Source organism: Lepisma saccharinum, chromosome 3, assembly GCF_977018435.1.
Source record: "Lepisma saccharinum chromosome 3, izLepSacc3.1, whole genome shotgun sequence".
NCBI lineage: Eukaryota > Metazoa > Arthropoda > Insecta > Zygentoma > Lepismatidae > Lepisma > Lepisma saccharinum.
In genome coordinates, this window is record NC_139231.1 from 78,733,143 (window position 1) to 78,754,027 (window position 20,885).

Genomic DNA, 20,885 nt, shown 5'->3' on the forward strand with positions numbered 1-20,885 from the left:
ATCGTTTGTAAACCACAGACGTCAGGTGCCTGGGCCTTTAATAAATATTAATACTGTATTTTGTGGTGTATAAATACTTAGACAGTTAAATATAAAAATTCACTGCTGGTCTCCTTTTTTGTTATTGACGTTGTTCGACGGCAGAATAAAAATTGCACTAGTAAAGCCAAAGATAAAACGTTATAGTGATTGACAGGTCAAGATTAGCAAGAGTCTAGAACCACCTGCTTACCACTCACCCACCCTCCTGCCTTTTTGGATATGGATGAATACCTCCTCCTCTGGTCTTCTTCTTTTCTCTTCTTTCCTCCATGTTCATACTTCTTTTTCGCTCATTCCTTTTCTTCACCCTTTCAACTTTCTCTAACACACTCTTCCATTCCTTGTTTATCTTGAGTCCTCCATTCCAATTCATGATGTCTTCTCCTTTCTTTTCTATTTCTTTGGCCTCCTTCCATTTTCTCACTAGTTCTCTCTTCTCTTTTCCTATTCTATTATCTTCTATTCCTTTTCTCATTCCTAAAAGGAATGAGGGTAAAAGAAGTATGAACATGGAAGAAAGAAGAGAAAAGAAGAAGACCAGAGGAGGAGGTATTCATCCATATCCAAAAAGGCAGGAGGGGTGGTTGAGTGGTAAGCAGGTGGTTCTAGACTCTTGCTAATCTTGACCTGTCAATCACCTGTCATTGTAGTAGACCCATTAGTCAAGAACTGTCAGGAGGTGATATGTTTAATTCCTTTGGAGAAATCTTCCTAGATAAGGACCATCAACTTGATTTGTTGTTGTGTGGCTAGTGACCCTGCTATGTGTATGTAATCTTTCTCTGTGTAGTATATTTCATCATTTTAGTTTAGTTCTTCGTCTAAGGAAGACCCTGATACAGGGTTGAAACGTTACCTGTTAAGTGTTTTTTATCTTAATAAACTGCCTTGGTCAGCAACTTAATGTTTTTTGGCACAATGTAGCTATATATCGCCGAGTGCAGTCGGAAGGTTTCGGATGAGGTATGCAAAGGACGCAGCATTCTCACTTCAGTGCCGTATGATTATGATACCAGCTTTGGCATTGGTACTACCAGAATTGGATGTAGCTCAAGCTTTTGAAGAACTTTGCAGCGAAGTATCAGATGATATTCAACCAATTCTGGATTACTTCGAAGGCAACTACGTAGGACGTCCGCAGCGAAGAGCTGGAAGGCGTCAGCCGAAGTTCTCCGTCGGTCTTTGGAATCACTACGGAGCTGTCCTAAATTGAGATGGAAAAACAAACAATGCTGTGGAGGGCTGTCGTCGAGGATTCCAGTCGCATGTTTCCACCGACCATCATCCTAAGATTTGGCGGTTCCTGGAATTCCTGCGTCGAGAAGTAGCTCTGAACGAAACTCGCTATTGACAGATAATCAGTGGAAACATCGAGTGGCCAAGAAAGAGATACAAAGACTGTAGTGTTCAACTAGAATAACTCGTTGCTGCATATGATAGGACAGACATCGTTCGCTACCTACGACTCTACGAGGTGTTGCTCGTAACGTTTCCATGTAAAATTGCTTGTATGAAGGGACACAATAAAGAGAGGTCAATTCAAAAGAACATTACTTTCTTTCTGTGCATAAAGTTATATGTTGTACCAAAATGTCCTAGACCCGTCAGGTTCAGAGCCGTAGCTACGGGGCGGCGGGAGTCGGCCATGGATGCCGAGCGATCTAAATGAAAAAAGTTGTAAAAGAGAGAATGCCATAGCATCCAGTGAAATTATTTGTGCCCTATTAAATCAATATTGTTTTCAATTGCAAAAATTGGATATAAAACTTTTCTTGCTCGCTTCGCTCGCAATATAATTCTTTTCTGTAATGTAATGTATTTAATAATACTATATGTGTTGTTTATATGTATTAAATAAACTTTGGATACGTACACAATTAATGTTACCATGTTGCATATGTATTTTCTTATTTTATGTCGCTCCATGTTCCATATCAACCACCGGCGGTGTCAGGATTAATCATCTAGGGTTGCTGATGGAGTGCGGAATAAAATTTAGGGGGTGCGACTTTGAAAATAAAGAAAACATGAAACATGTATGCATGTTTTCTTAGCATCTATATGCCAATGAAACTTAAGAATACTAGAGACTTACTAAATTTTTGCTTGATTTTAGATTTAGCACAACAACGACATATTTGGAAATTTGAAAGAAACAGTTGTTCAGGGGAGGCCAATGACATACATGGGTGACCGAAGGATTTTTTTCAGAGGCAAGCAATGTATTTCTCCACGAGGGGCGAGGGAGGGGGGGGGTTGCGAGACTCCTTTCTCAAACACCGTGTTCAATCGAAAACACTAACTCTTACAGTTTCATATTATGCCATGTCGTCATATTAAGCGCCGAATGTTAGGCATTGAAGTGAGCCTATAGTATGAAAGAGAAGTGTACTGTCGACAGTCTCTTTAAAGATCAGAGAGCGTTGTCTTCTTCTTCGCCAGTATTATTTTGTTAAGAATTGTTTCTTCGTTTGTTTTAAGTGGTCTGTTTATTTTTCAATAATTCCCATAGCTCAGTGAGATTTTTTCATGGTTGTGAAATGGTTTTATTGTCCGCCTACTTGCGGACACTTGCTTCATCACTTCCAATTTTGGCAGTTGCCTTACCACTTGCTTCCTCTTATCTCCAAACCGCACTGGAACAAAATATACTTCGTTTGCCTCTCCCTGCTATCAACAAAGCAGTCGATCTTAAACAACGGTACTCTCACATCCTCCATGCACTGAGGCACCCCAACATGGATTTTTTTTTTCACTCTACATCGACGATAGATAGGTATAGATGTCGTCTTTATCTAGCGCAGATGTGTTTCGGCCTCTAGGTCCGCTTAAACAACCGGCCACGGACGGAGTCCTGCAAACTTACCAGGCGAAAAGTTACAAGTGAAGCGAAATAGTGGCTTCAGATTTTGAAAACAGTTTATCCTTTCATAGAACATATAGAAAACAAGAAATATTCTGTAAGAACATCTGAAAAATCAAGCTGCATCTCTTTAGAGCATACTACTGCCCATCATCCCTTTCAATAGTTCATCATTCATTTACATATTGTGGAGAGAAACACACCCTTTTACTTTTTTGCTCGACCCCTTGGAAAAAGGGTATGTTGGCGAAAATTGCATTTCCATGTATGCAATTACATTCAAATTGCAGTAGATTACAATGATAATGTTAGCTGACTGAGTATATAAGAATGACAAGATAAGATATCAAATTATATCAGTTTTTGGACGAGAAAGTTCTGAAAAAAAAAATCCTTCGGAAGTCCATAGACGGAACCCAGTAAGTTCACAGCTTTTGTCTAGTTTCTATTAACTTGGCATCAACCGTGGCCAAGCGTATTTTGCCATCTTCAACTCTTTGCCCAAATTTTGCTCAAATTCAGTATCAAACCAGCCCTCAAACTGCTATTAAATTTTTAACTCAAAAGCTCTAACGACAGTTAACAATTCGAAAGCGAAGAGGGTTCGAACCGGTTTGTCGACTAGGCCTTCTGAAAATTCGTATCATTTCAAATTACAAGAAAGCAGGAAGCTTCTTGCTATTATTGTTGTTAACAGAAAAAAATCAGTTAGTATTCCAACAGAATAACCAAAGTAAAAACTACGTTATATTGAAAAAAATTGAGTGCAAAATACAGTAACAATGGTTCCACAATTTTCAAAATTGCAAAAATTAGAATTTTTATGACGTCACACAACATAAACTTTGAGTAAAATTTTCCCCTAAGTTTTAAATCCTTTTCTTAATAAGAAAATATAATAACTATGCATTTCAGTACGCTCCGGATGCAATGTAAAAAAAATACTGAAGAACAGTGGGTGATTCTTTACAACTTTACACATTTGGTGGATCGAGAGTTACAAAGTCTCCACAAGGATATGATAATGATGATAAAAATTAGGGATGTGCCGAAGCCGATTACAGATGTATGAAAATCGGCAGAAATTGACATATCGGCATCGGTATCGGCATCGGCAAAAATCCGATATTTAAATCGGTACAGATTATACTAGAGTTTTTACCTTCTAATAAGTTTTATATTTTAGTTTTGTAAGATTTGTTGAAAATTAGTTTATGATTCTTCATCATTGTAGAGTTTTTGTAATAAAATTATTGGAAACTCTCATTCAGAGGATCAACCTAACTCAAAATCAGAAATAAAACAGTACATTGCTGAACCAACTAGTCCACGTGACCAGGATATGCTGTTGTGTTGGAAATTCAAAAATTAGTATTCAAGCCTGAAGCAAGTGCTGAGAAAATACTTGGGAAAACCTGCTGCATCAGTGTTCAGTGAATGAGAGTTCAGTGTTGCTGAACAGATTTGCGATAAGAGAAGAAGTATATTACTTCCAGAAGTGCTTCCAAAACTCGTGTTTCTGAAGTTGAATCTGGCAGCAGTAAATTTCCAACATTAAGAACAGGAATTCATTTTGCATTTCAAAGAACTGCTTGTGTACTAATGTTAAATCTCTTGAGAATCTGTGAATCTTCTTAAAGGTTCACATAACCACATACATTATGATATGCAATAGAAATGTACATAGCAATTATTTTTTGTCATGCTGAAAATAACATGCCATTTCTGTTTAATATCTTATGTATCGGAATCGATTAAATATCGGCATCGGTATCGGTTCCAAAAATTATCGGTGAGTACATCGGCATCGGTAAATTTTCAGCTTCGTCACATTCCTAATAAAAATAATAATATGAATAAAATTATTTATTTTTATCAATTGATGTCCTCCTCCGTAGCCGAGCGGGTTAAGGCGTTCACTCGTCTTGAGATCGTTCGCTGCGGGACGGCGTAGGTTCGAATCCGGCTCTGGTCGGAATTTATTCGGCCTACGTATAGGGCCGGTGGCAACCCACCATCGTGAGGAAATTGGGGAGCTCCGAATGAGTGAGCGGTAACCTGGTCGAGAAGACCTACAACGGCTGGGGGTTCGACGGGCTGACCACCCGTCACCCCAATACTGGTCTAAGATCTCCACGCTACAACAGGTGACGGAGGAACAGTGTGGGAGGGAGACCAGCAGTCGGTAGGTAAGCCAAGGCCCTCACGGGCTGTAGAGCTATGGGTTATTATTATTATTATCAATTGATAATAGTTGTTGTTGTAAACCACCATAAAAAAATATTATTATTCACTCTATACTATTCAAGTTTTATCAATTCCTGACCCCTCAACAAAAAATTCTGGCGACGTAACCAAAAAGGATTTTCTTCTTTGATAGTAACGTGCCCGCCTTCCACCTCAAACTTTTCTTAATTCAAATGTTTTATTCCATTTTTTTCCAATCCACAAACACTGCTTGGAATTCCGTTTCCTAAACTCCAAACAAGTGTTCACGTAGTGTTTCGAAAATGTTAAAAACAAGATTAATTATTTATTATTTATTATTATTATTATTCGTGCCCTACACCAAGGGAGTCATTTTGCCGCTCTGGGTGTGGCGGCAGACGCCGCTCCCTTTCCAACGCCCCCCTCCCCCCGTCATTACGCAGCAACGGGAAATTGAAAATCAATATATTCCTAAGAAAAACATCAAACTATAAAATAAATAATATTACTTGTTACGCTATTTCAATACTATAAAGCAGAAAAGGATATCTCGCTTAACCACAGTTTAACTTTAAAAAATGCGACACTAATTTTATATTATTATTATATTTTATGAAAACTCTCTCTCTGTCCCTCTCTTAAACGTATCGTAAATGTTACTAATATTAGGAAAGAAATGAAGGCTTGACTTCATATGTTTACCGTTGTAGGTCTGTGATATATGATTGGATATTTAAAAGAATTGCATGTAATGTTCCCGGATCTCCCGCGTGGCTGATCTAAGGTCTGAATTCTTTCCTGCGCTGTCCCCGCATAAATCAGCTCTGGGGTTCACCCAGCCTCAAATTAATGGGTACCTGGGGCAACCACTGAGAGGTAAAGGCGGCCGGAGAGTAGTGCTGATCACATCACCTCCAAAATGTCCGAAATCGAGAATGTGTGTGGCCCTACCCCACATCCCCTAAATGTGCCTTCAAGACGTGCTGCAATATGCACAGGGAACTTTACCTTTACCTATACATGCAATGTTCTTTTTCGTATGCTATCTTGCATAAATGGAAAGAAGCGTGTTTCAGACATGACTGACCGAAGATTGTATTTTTATTAGCCTTAATTTTTTTTTAAAAAAAAAACCTTTGTTCGCCACTTGCCACGGTTACCGACAAAGTTAATAAATTCGAAGTTCTACACTCACATTAGGTGCAAAACCATGACCCTTTATCAGTTTAAGGTCACCTTAGGTGTAATTGTTTTATTTAATATCATAAAAGAAATTGAAAAGTTCAATATGATGTTTAAGCTGCTCAAATCTTTGTCTTAGAGATAAAATTCATCATGCTGAAACTGCTTCTTCTTTTGATTTAGGCTCTATACAGTGTTGCCTATCTTTGGATCATCTATATCTAAATTCGATGCCAATTCTTTCTCATCAACCGGGACCCATAGGTCGCCGCCCCAGACGCCTCCACGAGTGGAGGGAGGGAGGCCCTGCCAGGCTGGCAAGTGGCGTCTAAAAAAAACTTTGAAATTTTTCATCACTCCTGCTTTTTTCAAAGCGCTGATATGTTTGTAAGAAATCATCTAACATATCACAGATTAATGTTTTGAAGAGATTTTTTGCTCATTACATTACGTGGAGTAAAAAGTCAGGTAAATGTCTGTTATATCGGAGACACATTTCTTCATTTTTACAGAAGAAACTACTTACGGAAATGAGTTTCTGTAGCATTTTGAAAGTTCGTGGAGGTACCAAAAGTCATACCTGTGAGCAAAGGAATGTAAAGCCACACAACTTGTTTGCAATACACTGCGCCTCGTCCTCGTGTGCTACCATTTGGACACAGGCCCGTAGCTAGAGGGGGGGCAGGGGGGGCAACTGCCCCCCCTGAGAGCCTGCTCTGCCCCCCTGTGAAAAATACAGAACACATTCTTACCTAGAATTCTCACTAATCTTTACAATTATATCATGTGTTACTCTAGCAACATTACAAAGACACTTATTGATTTTGTGATTTATTAGGGTGTATGGGATTCCGTATAATGTCGTATCAGGATTGGGGGGAAAAATTCCCTTCCAGATTAGACTTCGGGAAATGATTTCACAATTTTTAGTATCTAGAACAGTTGTGACATTTTGAGTAGTCTTGTATTATAGGTGCCTAATGTGTTCGGATGTTTTTCTTGGATATGTTGCTATGAACTTTGAATTGCTTAAATTTTTGTTCCCAAGTCTATCTTTTGGTAATAGTGTGGTAGAGAAAGGGAGTGGATATTTGATTTTTGTTACTTTGCGTTACTTTTCTGTCACTTATAGCTAATCGCAACAATGAAGGATGACGTGAAATTGATGAAGACACACTCATAAACAGTGCCACAACTACAGGGGGCATTGTCCCCTCTCCCTGACCTTGGACAGAAGTCCGTTTTAGGGGAAGCAAACATTTAAGTAAAAAAACAAGACTAGGAGAATCTAAGAATAGCAGGACAATTGGACATGATGGAATTAGTTTTTACGTGTTCCTTGCATGTTTCTACCAGACGGCCAAGGGCACTTTCAAGGGGCACAGAGGGGCAATTCCCCCCCCACCATGATTTTAAATTTGATACAAATAAAAAAACATTTCGTAAAATTTTCTTGCTCGCTTCGCTCGCAATGTCTCCTGTTCTTATAGTCCAAGTTCAGATCTATAGCTATGGGGCAGCAGGAGTCGGCCCTGGGAGCTAAACGATCTCTATGAAACAATTTATTTCTATGAAATGATGACACTGTAATCCGAGAAGTCATTGATCAATCAAGGGATTCCTATTTGTTTGTCAGGTGTCAAACACATGTATTTCAACTATAATATAATACAATTCACACAATATTTTGCAAAATGATTAACGTAACCAGTAGGCAAACGTTGTCTGTAGTGATGCAAGAGTCTCCCCTTTGAAAGAAATAGTCAGTGGTGGACTAAGGGACCCATGTTTTAATGTTTTAGCAAGTACAAAAAAAGTGTATTAGCTACAAATTTTTACACAATTCATCAAAGTGTAGGTAATATGTAACCATTATTATTTAATTAATTCTATTTTCTTGCATAACACAACACAATGGTGTTGTTGGATTCTCGTTAGATTCCTTTGTGCGTAAAAATTTTGCATACTGGAAACTAGAGGGAATCATTATGAAACATGATTTATAAAGGGCTCCCTTAATCAGTTCTGCAGAGGCGCCCAAAGTTGTTGGTGCATATTAATCATCTATTAACATTATCGACCTGTAAGTATCAAGTAGATACAGTCCCTATTAGCCTACCTAGGTATTTATGTTAAACTTCATATTCTTTGGCAATCTGGAAAGGTCATTATCGAAATATTGCTATTTGATGTTGCTCGAAGTTCTTTTGTTCGTTGCAGTTTCAAGATATCATCCCTTTTCTGTTACTTATCTCTTTTGGGGAAGCGGGCAAGTGCCTCTGTGTACCCTGTTATATCTGCCAATGCGATACAATATATTAAAAATTTGCCCCCTCTAGGATTCACTTCGCCCCCCCCCCCCACAAAGAATTCCTAGCTACGGGCCTGTTTGGACAGTTTTAATGTCGCCACTTATCTGAAGGAGCGCATCATAGACCTCTCCCACTTGATATATCAACGGAGTTAAGGTATCGAATCTGCTTTCTCACCTTGTGGCAATCAGTGATTTTAAAATGAGACTCCGGTAACACTTTACTATATATTTCTTCAAATTTACAGGAGAAAGTACTTACGCAAATCATTTTCTGTAGCATTGTTGATGTTCGGGAATGTAGTTTTGATCCATTTTAAAGCGAATGCATGTGGATTTCTACGAAAATCCATTTCCGACGCGCTATTGCTGCTGCCGCCATTTGCTTTCTGCACGAGAGCACAATACGCTCTTGTATTGTCCGTATATGCTAAATTGAATGAAAGGAGGAACCTAACCTAACAGGCCTAACCTAACCTAATAGGCATACCTCATCCCCGTGATGGTTCGTGGGGCTATCGTGAATTTTTGGGCTACCCGTGGATGGTTTGTGGGAAATAAGGAACAACAGTAAGTACTCGTTAATGTATGAAATAGACATTATTTTCGTTAGAAATTCATTATTTCACCTAAAGAAATGTTCCGCAATGCAGAATAGTACGTTAGCAATGTAAAAAGTTGCGAAATAAATCATTGATAGGTGTCTCCGGTATAGTAAAGTAGTACCAAGACTCCTAATATGTTCCTTCAAAAGGGTGGGCTGGCACATTCTTATTAACTTTCAAGTTACATAATATAATATAATATTATAACTTTCAAGTTTTCAATAGGCTTATTTTTTCTTCTCTTCAAATTTTGCCGCTCTGGGCAGCAGCAGGGCTTGCCCCCCCTTAACTTCCGCCAGCCCTGCTTACATCTTGAGACAGTAATTGATTCATCCACACACCGCTAACAGCCCCCCCCCCCCCCCACACACACACACCAACATTTATTCAACAACCCCTAAAAGTTTTCACAAAGACCGAATTTATTGTCATTTTGGCTCTAAATTTATATTTACACCCCTCCCCCCTCTAAATAAGAACATTCCCTGATGGAAAATTCTGGATAAGCCCCTACCTTGAGAGTTGAGACTTTGAGTGTTTTTCAAATGCATTTTCCAACAGAAAACACAAGAAAAGTTAATATAATCATAACCACAAGAACTTTTACTCTCAATTTGTTTATTTATTGCCTTATTCAGTTGACCACATGTTCTAGAGACATACACGTTCGTTGCCCGGCTAGCTCAGTCGGTAGAGCATGAGACTCTTAATCTCAGGGTCGTGGGTTCGAGCCCCACGTTGGGCGAAACCTTTTTTTTCTTTATTTTTTCCCAAGCATATTTATTCTTGAAACTACCTTTTATTTCATTGCAGGTCACAAAGTAAACATGATTTCTACAAATACGAACTAAAACATATTTACTCACGGTTGATAGCTGGTGAAATAAGATTTTGAGTTTGCTATTTTGTACATTTGCATTACAATTTGTTACGTCATTCCCATGAGTTTTTATATCTTGTGTGAGTTTTAGCTGTTTGTCACAAGTACAGTATTATATGCACTTACTCTTACTCATACGGGTTCAAAAATGTAATGACGCTTGAAGAAACCTCGACTTGGAAAGCTGCCCCGATTTGGTCGGCAATCTGCGATCTTTCAGCTGCTACGCGTTCTAGACAAATCGTTTGATGCACAAATCAGGCACGTATCCAGGAATTCCTTTCGGGGGGGGGGGGGGCTCAACACCATTTTTTTAAGGGGTATAGTAAGAACCTCACAATTGTATGTTCAAGACCAGTGGTGGCAATTGGGTTCCAAAAAAAAGGGGGGGTGCATGGCGGTGCAAGGAAAGTTTACTTTCTCTTGGCAGACCAGGCTTAACATTAATTAGCCATAATGTTGAGGCAAGAAAAAAAATGGAGAGCAACTATCCCTTAAATCGTCGCCACTGTAAGGCTGTCATTTTAATCAGAACGTGAAATCGGAACATTTTTTACCACTCGACTCCTCTGTTTCCATGCATTAACATTGTGTGCCGGAACCATCTCGGTACGTATGTTTGTCCATTTCTTCTCATCTGGCATAAAAACATCTATGGTGTCTTTGAGTGTTTTTACGAAGCTGTTACACATGCACGGGATGGACAATCCACTCACCAACGCGAGATTCAGACAGTTTGTTGTTTTAAGTCCTGAACACCACTAACTTCTCTTGTCCTCCCATGTTTGCAGCTCGTATAAAAGCCAAAACCCACCAAATTGTTCAGATTCAGGCCTTAGCACTCACAAGTGTTAAAAAATGCCTGTCACAGCTTCCGTTGTCTCGTCATATATCTGCACGAAAAAAGCCTGATTTGGGTCCTGGTAGAGCCTGCAATTTCCGCCTAAAATGTCTTCATATGCAACATCTTCCTTTCTCTTCTCGACATTCATAACATTTTCGGCTGTCTCTTTATGGTAGTTAAGTGTTTGAATGTGTTTCGAACCCAGTAGGCTTAAACAAAGTATTTTTTTATACCATGAAATTCTCGGACTGCGTATACGAAATTTAGTTCTGGATAAACTAAATCATCACACAAAACTTTGATTTTCAGTTGATCTATGCAGCTTATTTCTGTTTTAATATACCACTCCAATATCCGGTACTGCTGAAATATTCACTTTAGAGAGAGAGGCCTTGATCTCTTCGGCCCTCGAACCGAGCTAGCACTACTCTGAAGCCCCGGAAGTTCTGCTGTCGTCAATGTCTTCATTTTAGAATCACTATATCTTATAAAGCAACCAGAGGACGCTGACTGATACGATCACCAATCGACTGTATGAACTGTCTTACCTCTGAAATCTCATTAACCGATTCTTTGTACAGATCAACCGAAAAATTGAATCCGCATATTTATGTATATCCTCATTATATTCTAGAACGTTCCGCAGATAAAACGATTCGTTAATATTGCCAGTAGTTGGCTCCTTCTCTCATTCAAGAACGTACCCTCTCCCGACTGCCAGAGATTAGAAATTACAACGAATTGCCCTACGTGTGGCGCTACCTTTGTTGTGCAGCTTCCAAATGCTGACAAGTCTCTACATAGTGCTCAAGTGCGCTGCGACAACACCGAAAGCGTAAGAAACGTTTACGTGCAATATTATCAACAACAGGGTTATAGAACATTCTCCGTCTTGCCTCGATAATTTTCTATCGCCTTAAATCATCGTCACATTATTCAAAAAGCCAAAAACCTAATTTTATCTAGGGTAAAATAGAAAATTTTCTGGGGGGCTCGAGCAACCTCAACCCCACCTTGGATACGTGCTATTAATAATAACAGGGTTATAGAACATTCTCCGTTTTGTCTCGATAATTATTTCTTCCAAATTATCATCACATTATTCAAGAAGCCAACATCCTAATTTTATCTAGTGTAAACAGAAAAAAATCCTGAAGGTAGGCTCGAGCCTCCCGATTCCCAACTTGGATACGTGCTATTGACAAATAATAAGGTTATAGAATGCTCTCAGTCTTGTCTCGATAATTATTTCTCTCAGATTTATAAATTTATTATCTTTACATTATTCAAGACGCCAAAAATCTAATTTTATCTAGTGTAAATTGAAAAATTTCCTGAGAGGGGTCTCGAGCCACCTCATCCCCACCTTGGAAACGTGCTATTATCAATAACAGGGTTACGGAACATTCTCCGTCTTGCCTCGATAATTATTTATTTCCTTAAATTATTGTCACATTATTTTATTTCACAGCACAAGAAACCAAAAACTTCATTTTATCTAGTGTAAACCTAAAACTTTCGGGGGGGGCTCGAGCCCCCTAAGCCCCCCTCTGGATACGTGCCTGGCACAAATGGATCATGTAACCGCGAACATATGATACTTAGGTACGCGGTTACATGATCCATTTGTGCATCAAACGATTTGTCTTGGCAAGGGCTATATGAAACTATACAAATATAGTTTTCGCCAGAAGTGGTCGATAGGGGGTTTCTGAAATAAACGATTCGATTGCACTTATATGCTTGAAAGAAAAAAAAACTTACTTCATGAACTTTAAAATTTTGAAATATCTGGCTTACAATGTACTATTATATTTTTCTAAAGATTCGGGGGTGGGGAGGTAAAACCATCCCTGGCAGGAATGAAAATTTACATCTATTGCGAGGGATACTGGGGTTTAGTGTAGGGAAAATCCACGGTTTCCTCCAGTAATTCTCACCCTGGTTACACTTCAGTCTATTAATGATAGTAAATATTTTAATTCGCACATTGAAATAATATGCATGCAATTGTAAAGCAGAAGTGAGAAGAGCAAGTTTGTAACAAAACAGTACCTGGCTGTATGGCACCTTCTTCCCATGCTGGTATGCATATCCGCAAGTAGGGTTTTTGCCATTATCTTCACAGTGTTGTGTACCTTCTGTTTTGCTTGGAATAATTTCTTCTGAAGCAAGTCCGTTCACTCGCTTTCAAGAGGAGGAAAGAAAAGGACATTAAAAATGTCAGTTTCATGAAACGTTGTCAAAATTTAAATACACGTTTGTTAGATATCCTGCAGAGATTCAAATTCTAACAAAATACAATGTAATGCCTGTTTTCAATCTCAATTTCACCCAAATAGTTCTACTAGAGCAATATAGTAGATGGCACTGCAGTCTGGCAGACTTCGATGCTTTCAACTTGTCTCGCCGGTGTACACCCAATGGCAAAAGAAATAGTAGGCAAATTGTCCATCACCATTTTCATTTAGTCCGTTTTCCAAAATGTGATGATCATGAATTGAAGTAAAAACGTCATTAGGCAGAGGACAACATCTGCTTTGTATCAACATAAATTAATTCCTTAAAACAACACAGGGTGTGGTGGAATAAAGAGTAATGCTAATGAAAATAGTGATGGACAATTTGCCAACAGTTACCTTTGCCGTTGACTGTACAGTGGGATCTTCTATACTCCAATGATGTATATATATGGCTAGATAGTTAATTCCGCCACTCATGCGCGCAACCATGTACGGCAGGAAGAGAGTACCCTCCATTGGCAGTTATGCTTACGAATGTTAATTTCGAGGTTTTTTTACAGTATTTGTGTTGGGAAGAATGTGGTAACGATGAAAAATGAATTCGTAACACATTGTGAGTTGCTTTAATGCAATAAAATTCATTCACTGCTATTGAATTAATGAAAAGTCAGGCAAAAGTACTTCGCGTACCATGTAAAGAGTCGATTTTTTTTACAGAAAGTAAGTGGAAAGATTATAGTTAGCAGGCTAAACGAACCCCTGGCTTAATGCAACATAAAAAAAGGACGTATTTAGGGGGTATCCGGACCCACCGAAAGACTTATCGAGTACTAAAAATAATGAAAATGTGCTTGTTTACCACTTGTTTATTTATTTCCACCGAACTTACTGGTGGATTATATTGCGATCATACAGCTTTGTATGGGAGTACCAAAGAAGATTTATGCATACTACTATTTATAATAATGTGCATATATTCACGAACTTTACATTTCGTTAATTGGATCTAACATAGGTTGCTTTTCAATGCTTCCCTATGCACCTATATTTTATTGTTGCCAGAAAAGTTACTCATTACATAAGTTTTGTCGATCGTAACTATGCGCTCACTAGATAATGAGTACAAGCTGTTACATCTCTATTATTTTCTTAAATCTATTCTTTCTATCTATTCATGTAATAATAACAATCCAATATTAATTTATTTACACATAATTATGAATAAACCTATAAATTATATTACCGTATAATTTTAAATATTATTGTTATTTTTATTAATTCTGAATCACTTGGTTCAGACTAGGGCCTCCCCGATGGCGCAGTGGTAGCGTCATCGCTTTGTAATCAAGGGGGCCCCGGGTTCGATACCCGGAGGAGGCACATAGTGGGTCGGATCCCACTTTAAACTGTAGGTCCAGTCCCAATTAGCCTTACTGTGCATAAAGTGGACTTTAAACACGAACTCAACTTGGTTCAGATCCTCAGCCTTTGAAATATATTTCTGGATGCGTGTCTGAACATAAAATATACCATTCAGTTTGTTTAATTTATTAATAAATAATAATAGAAACGTTTGTAATTTTAACGGGTTTTGTACATCTAAAATTCTTTGAAAGTGCATAAAATACATGTTAATGGGATATTTTCCAAAGGAAAAAACCTCCCTTGACTTTTTTAAAGAAGTTTTAACAGACAATTCTAGGGGATTTTCAAACTGCGCAGCAGCTATGAAAAACGTTACCACATTTATCCCTCTTAAAAGAGAAATAATTACCTAAGTTGCATTTTGTTTGATAAGTTAACCGAAGTATTCCAGAGGCTATCAAACTGCGTAGCAGTTATGAAAGAAATATGTTGCCATGAAAAAATTCCATGCCAGATGATTTAAAAAGAAAAGCTTGTCTTCCTTGCCTTTTCTTATAAGAAATTAACAGACAATACCAGGGGTTTTCAAACTGTGTTGAGGCTACACACAAAAAAACTCGATCACAAGTGTAGTGTATTGGGAAATATTAATACCTCCATAACATATAAGTGGTTTGTCTCCAGAGGTCGCAACTTCATATAAATATTTGGAGGTGGGGGGGGGGGGGGCAAGATTGACAATTTTTTTTACGCATAATGTAAATACTTCTTGAGGAATTCAGGGGAGCCAGAAAGTGCCTCACTCTCCTAAGTCAGTGCCTATGCTTGTCCCAAAAATAATATAAAAGTATACAAATATGTAGAGTGAAACTGGCTTCCTACATATCTATGAAAGGAAACATCCGACCCTGGCTTTTCCAGGGTTATGCAGTTATATGCGCTGCAAGAAATAACCATATTTACGGTTACCGCGCATACAGCCAACGGGTTCTTGCCGTACACGAAGACCTCCTGTGTGGCTTCACTCGTCCGTGGCGAGTCAGCTATCTAGCTATTATAGTATCATTGCTATACTCTAAGAGTGGGATGCACAAGTTTTGCTCGGCAAATTGTCCACGTCTATTTTCAATGATATTTTCTTGCATCCTTCGTGTTTCTTGTGAATGGATTTTTGCTTAAGCTGGTGCAGAGGTTGTTGGCAGCTTGTTTGAAGCTCTGTATCAATTCATGAGCCTCTCATTTCGTAAAACAAAGAGAATAAACGTGGTAGTGGAAAATTCGCTTGGTAATTGATGTATTAGATCAAAAACTGTCATGAAGTTGGGGGCAGAGTGAACAAGTGAAACTATTGAAAACCATTGCACGTTTAGCTTATTTCACACTTGAATTCATGTGTGTAACTTGGGGCATAATATTGAGGGGGCAGAATCAAATTTGTGCCTAATTTTGAGGGAGCAGAATCAGACTTGGGCACAATTTTGAGGGGGCAGAATCAAACCTGGTTTAACTTTGGGGGAAGAGATTCCAAAAGTTTTCCATCTTATGAAAATAGCGTCCAGGATTATTTGCTAAATAACTGTGACGTTTGCGAAATCGCAAATATTACTCTTTATTACTTTGCTCATCAGGTCTCCTAGCTTGTAAATTTTAATAAGCCTGAAAAGTTTGTGGGGGCAAGAGCCCCCCTCCCACCCCTTGCCCCGCCAAGTTACGCCTGTGCTTGAATTGTGTAACTTGGCACTAGAGTTTATTATTATCGATCAAAACATAATTTATTTCGGAAATATCTTCGCAAGTTTCAATGCTTTTATTATGTTTTATTAAACATGACATTTCTATCATACAGTCACATGTAATTTGAAAGAGTCGGGGCGAGATGCTGTAAAGCTCCATTTTCGTATTTGTGATAGAAACACAGACTTTAAAGTTGGAGCAAATTCGCCAATTTCGCTACATTCAAATTTCATCTGCCAGTCGTAGGCTAGTCCATCAATTAAAATAGGTATGTCTAGTAATATCTGTAACTGACTTTCATGACATTTCATTTTAAATGTTTTGCAATTGTGTTATGAACACTCGCACCGACCCCTTCAATTGAGAACTATGGCTAAAGCTATCGCCATGTAGTCAAATAAACCTGGGTTCGATTCCTAGTGGAGGCACATTATACAGTGATTGATTAGGGTCCCACTTTAAATTGTAGATTCAGGCATAATATCCTACGTGACCATAAAGTGGACTTGAAGCAAACTTTGTCAAACTTTTACAAATTGATGATTCTGTTTGAACGTAGCTATAACAATGCTGCACACCTAACAAACACATATCGGCGAGAAAAATTAAACGATCATTTTAATTTCTATAATGATTGCAGCCATTCTGTCAGAACTGAGGTGATAGAAGCAGTTGTTGTTTTAAGTCCACTTTATGCGCAGATAGGATATTTTGGACCGGTCCTACAGTTTAAAGTGAAATCGAAACCACTGTGCAATGTACCTCCACCGGTTATCGAACCCGAACCCGGGACTTCTTTAATGCCAATAATATGCCATACGCTTTATAAGAAGGTCCAGGTATAATTTTGCCAGCTTCTTTGTTAAAAATAAAATATAAGGAGTAATGAATCGATGTTTATATCGGTGAAATTTCGAATGTTCCACAAGGTCCTAGCATTTCAACGAACACAAATCTAGCACACGAAACGAAAATGTTATGTGAGGGTTATAGAAAATAATGTCGAACATGTACTTTACAAAATGAAAGAAAACTAAGTAAACTACTGTCTACGGAAGACAAAAATCAGTGTAAAATAACATATTACTTACATTGAGGAATTGAAGACTATAAGTCTGATGTACCGGTTCTTGTCTGAGTCTTACAACAAACGCATTCAAGACACGGGAATACCTGTTTGTTACCGGATCAAATACTTTATCCATGACCAGGAATTCTTCACTTCTTGAAACCTATCGAAGGAAAGTACAGAAATGCAATATCCATGTTAATATTTCCTTCAGACAATTATTACCAATGAATGTGTATGAATCATGTTAATAACTTAATATTAATAGGCTGAAGAGAAAATACTTGCATCTCTCTGAGAGACAAGAGTGTTTCCGCGTTCACATACCACAGAAGCAAACAGGATATTGAATCCATCTACAATCTTTGAACGTAGGGTAAGCAGACGTCCTCTTTTATCCGGACATGTCCTCCTTTTTAGGTGTCTGTCCGGTGTCCGGGTGGATTTTTTAGAAAGTGGTAAATGTCCTCCTTTTTTGGAAAGAGTATACCATTGACCATAGCAAATGTGCTGCACAGAGAATGCTTCCACATAAAACGATCATCATTTAAGGCTTATCACTTGGGGCGCGTTAAGTATTTGAACAATGGTCACCTAGCATCTGGGAGCTGAACACGATTACTTTCCCGACAGAGTCATTAGTAGGGTGCGAAGTTATAGGCAGTAAGAAAGCACCCTAAAAAAAGAAAAAAACAACAAAAAAAAACACATTAAAATAGGCAATGAATGTGAACTTATTTCAATTTTCTTCTTACAATGCACAGTTATGCTGTATTAGCACATCAGTATATACACAAAAGTGCGCTAATGATTAACAAACTATTAATACTATTTTGATCGAAATACACATTTGCGGGGAATCGTCAGTTAATTAATTCTAACAAAGAGAGCTTGTGTTAACGACTGTACGAATTTGAACAAATCATGAAAAAACGATTTGCACCATTGTAACGAAAAAAAAAATTACATCAATGTTCCAATTGAGACCCTCAAATCTGGCGAATACCAGATATCAGTCAGTACAACAGCACATGGCCGTATTTAGAGGGGGGGTTTCTAGGGTTCAACCCCCCCCCCCCGAAACTTCTGACATGTTGGATTAATGGATGTTCAGAAACCAAAATCTGTAACAAATTTTCAATTTTTTTCGAAGCATCACAAAAATACAAGGAGACAATGTTGAAACGATCGAGCTAGAATTTTCATACATTTGGAATTCTGAAAGTTGAGTGAAACAGGATTTATTCTCGGAATTGCAGCCCACCGGCGACCCCTCCATTATCACTTCTGCTGTCATCTTTCCAGTGTTGTTCCTGCGTCACAAGGAATATACACTGAAGGTTCCTTTATGATTGTCCCAAAATTCCCTTTCCAGCTTTTAAATTCCCCATCCGATAAAGTCAAAAATAAATTCCCCTTCAGAGGAGTTCAAACTAGTACCATGCTAGTACCTCCAGATTCGTAGCGCATTACGTTCGCTATTGAGGTTACAATCCATGCACCAGGCTAAGCTTTTAAAGAGAATAACTGGTTCCACACTTTTCAAAATTCCAAAAAAAATAATTTTAAAGTCAAACAACAAAAACTTTATGACTAAAATTTCCATCTAACTTTTTAAAGTTTTTTCTTGAAGGTATCTAAAGTTTAATGACGAAGTAAAATAATTGTGCATTTCAGTACACACTGTATGAAACGTAAAAAAAAAAAAAAAGAAACTTATGCTGGATATTCACTCATCTGCTGGATTGAGTAAGCCCCTCAAGGATATAACAATAATATAATAATAATTATTATTAGTATTATTATTATGGAATAAAATTGTTTTATTATTATGAAATTTTAATTATTATTGTACAATTATTATTATTATTTCTATTATTCAAATTTCTGGCGACGCCCTGGGAACAATTATGAATGAACCCCCCCCCCCGAAAAGTTTTCCTGCCTACGGCCATGCAACAGCAACAAAGCCTTCTTTAATGTAGAGAATGCCAAAGGCACGTAAAAAATAGGCATTTGTAGGCACTATAAAAATGCGTTTTTGGATTACCATGAAACGAACTTTAAACATTAAAGCCTATGTGTTACTACAAAGGAATTAAAAAGGCAAAATTCCACACCCTAGTCATTAATATTATTCTAAGTTATAACTCGTTGCTTCGCCCTCTAAGACTGCTGGAACGTTTGTAGTCTGGGCAGTTCCTTTTCGATTGATTGATTTGGTCTATTTTACTTCGCTTTTCATCCACTTTTGGCTAATCGCGAAGATGGGTATGAGCGATGATATGATGATTTTGATGAAGGGACACTCACAAGGAACTGGGCTGCATAGGCTGCATACACTCACACAGACAAACAACATTTATAGGCGCCAAAATAAAAATAGAAAAGGAAAATATTATCAACCTCTCAAATGAAATTGTAGGTAGAAATTGCAAAAGACAGTGAACGAAACCAAACAAAATACTGTATAAACCGGAGGATTTCCCTCACGAGAGCAGACCTCACCCTCACCTTCGCCCCAGAAGCCATGTGAAGGTGAGGGTAGAGGGACTTACACCTCTCAAAAATAAATGTCATAATAAAATTATGTATATATAGTACATATAGTATAGTATAGTAAATGTATATATAGTACAATTCCTTCACAACAATTTGCGTTAATTATTGCAAGAGAGTGATAATTACAGGAAAGCCTAGTGTAGCGCCCTCGCAGGAAAGCGATAACTTGAAATTGAAACAGTGTATTTTCAGAAGGCGGCACTGTTCTGGGTGTCCTGGAATTAACTACGAACATCCATGGGGGAGGGGGCGCTTCCCTGCTTCACCTTCCAAATGCCCATGTCTTGTTTGCAGAAAATGCTTACGATCTTATGCCGTTCTATTGTTTGGGTTAACAATGAAGCAAAGGGGCTTCAGTACAAACGTAACCAAGAAAATAATAATTGACAAACGGATAACCGCCACTAGAACGTACCACGCCTTGGCTATTAATCTTCAGTGTTAAAGCTAGCATTTTCCTACATTTCTTGTCCGAGTAAGCAGTGGACTGGCGATGCGCATCTAGCCCTAGAAACTCTGAAAGGGCTGAAGCACGTAAGGGCGAAATGTTCGCGTCGATTTTTGATTGTTGGTGCTCGGAAAGAAAACTGGTCTTCGATTTCCAACCTGGGCACCGAAGCAGAACACCCGCAAACTTGTACTTCGGTAAGAATGAAGATCCTCCTAGGATGTATTCCGAACCATCGTGGCGAGTTGTGGTAACATTTGCAATGTAGGCAATGATGGTTAAGTATAATAGGAAGTGAAGGCCAGCATTTGCCATGTTTGCAAAATTATTAATTCACGATTACACACCTGCTACTTCAGTAACTAAGGTTACACTGGAATGGCTTGGTTTATAATGTAAGTTCTAACAATAACACAAGTTGCATCCAGCAAACAAAGACCAAATACTAATGAAAATCATAATATAAGATTACATGAATTCACTCCCTGTGAGGGCGGATAGGTATATCAAGTTCTGCTACTAACCAGTT

General features: G+C 38.2%; 1 protein-coding gene and 1 non-coding gene across 2 annotated transcripts in view; one reads left to right on the top strand and one right to left on the bottom strand.

Annotated features, from left to right (window-relative positions):
- The window catches only part of LOC145985579 (uncharacterized), an 85,510-nt gene extending 64,839 nt beyond the window's left edge, over nucleotides 1–20,671 (bottom strand). Inside the window, exons 1-3 of the mRNA XM_083119649.1 lie at nucleotides 20,324–20,671; nucleotides 17,369–17,509; nucleotides 12,991–13,122 (exon numbers count right to left, since the gene is read on the bottom strand). Of these exons, the coding sequence (XP_082975775.1) occupies nucleotides 12,991–13,122; nucleotides 17,369–17,509; nucleotides 20,324–20,671 (621 nt within the window). The remainder of the gene's footprint in view (nucleotides 1–12,990; nucleotides 13,123–17,368; nucleotides 17,510–20,323) is intronic.
- On the top strand, nucleotides 9,884–9,956 carry TRNAK-CUU (transfer RNA lysine (anticodon CUU)). Its single transcript has one exon. It is a non-coding gene; the product is annotated as a tRNA-Lys (tRNA).
- Nucleotides 20,672–20,885: the final 214 nt, after the last annotated feature.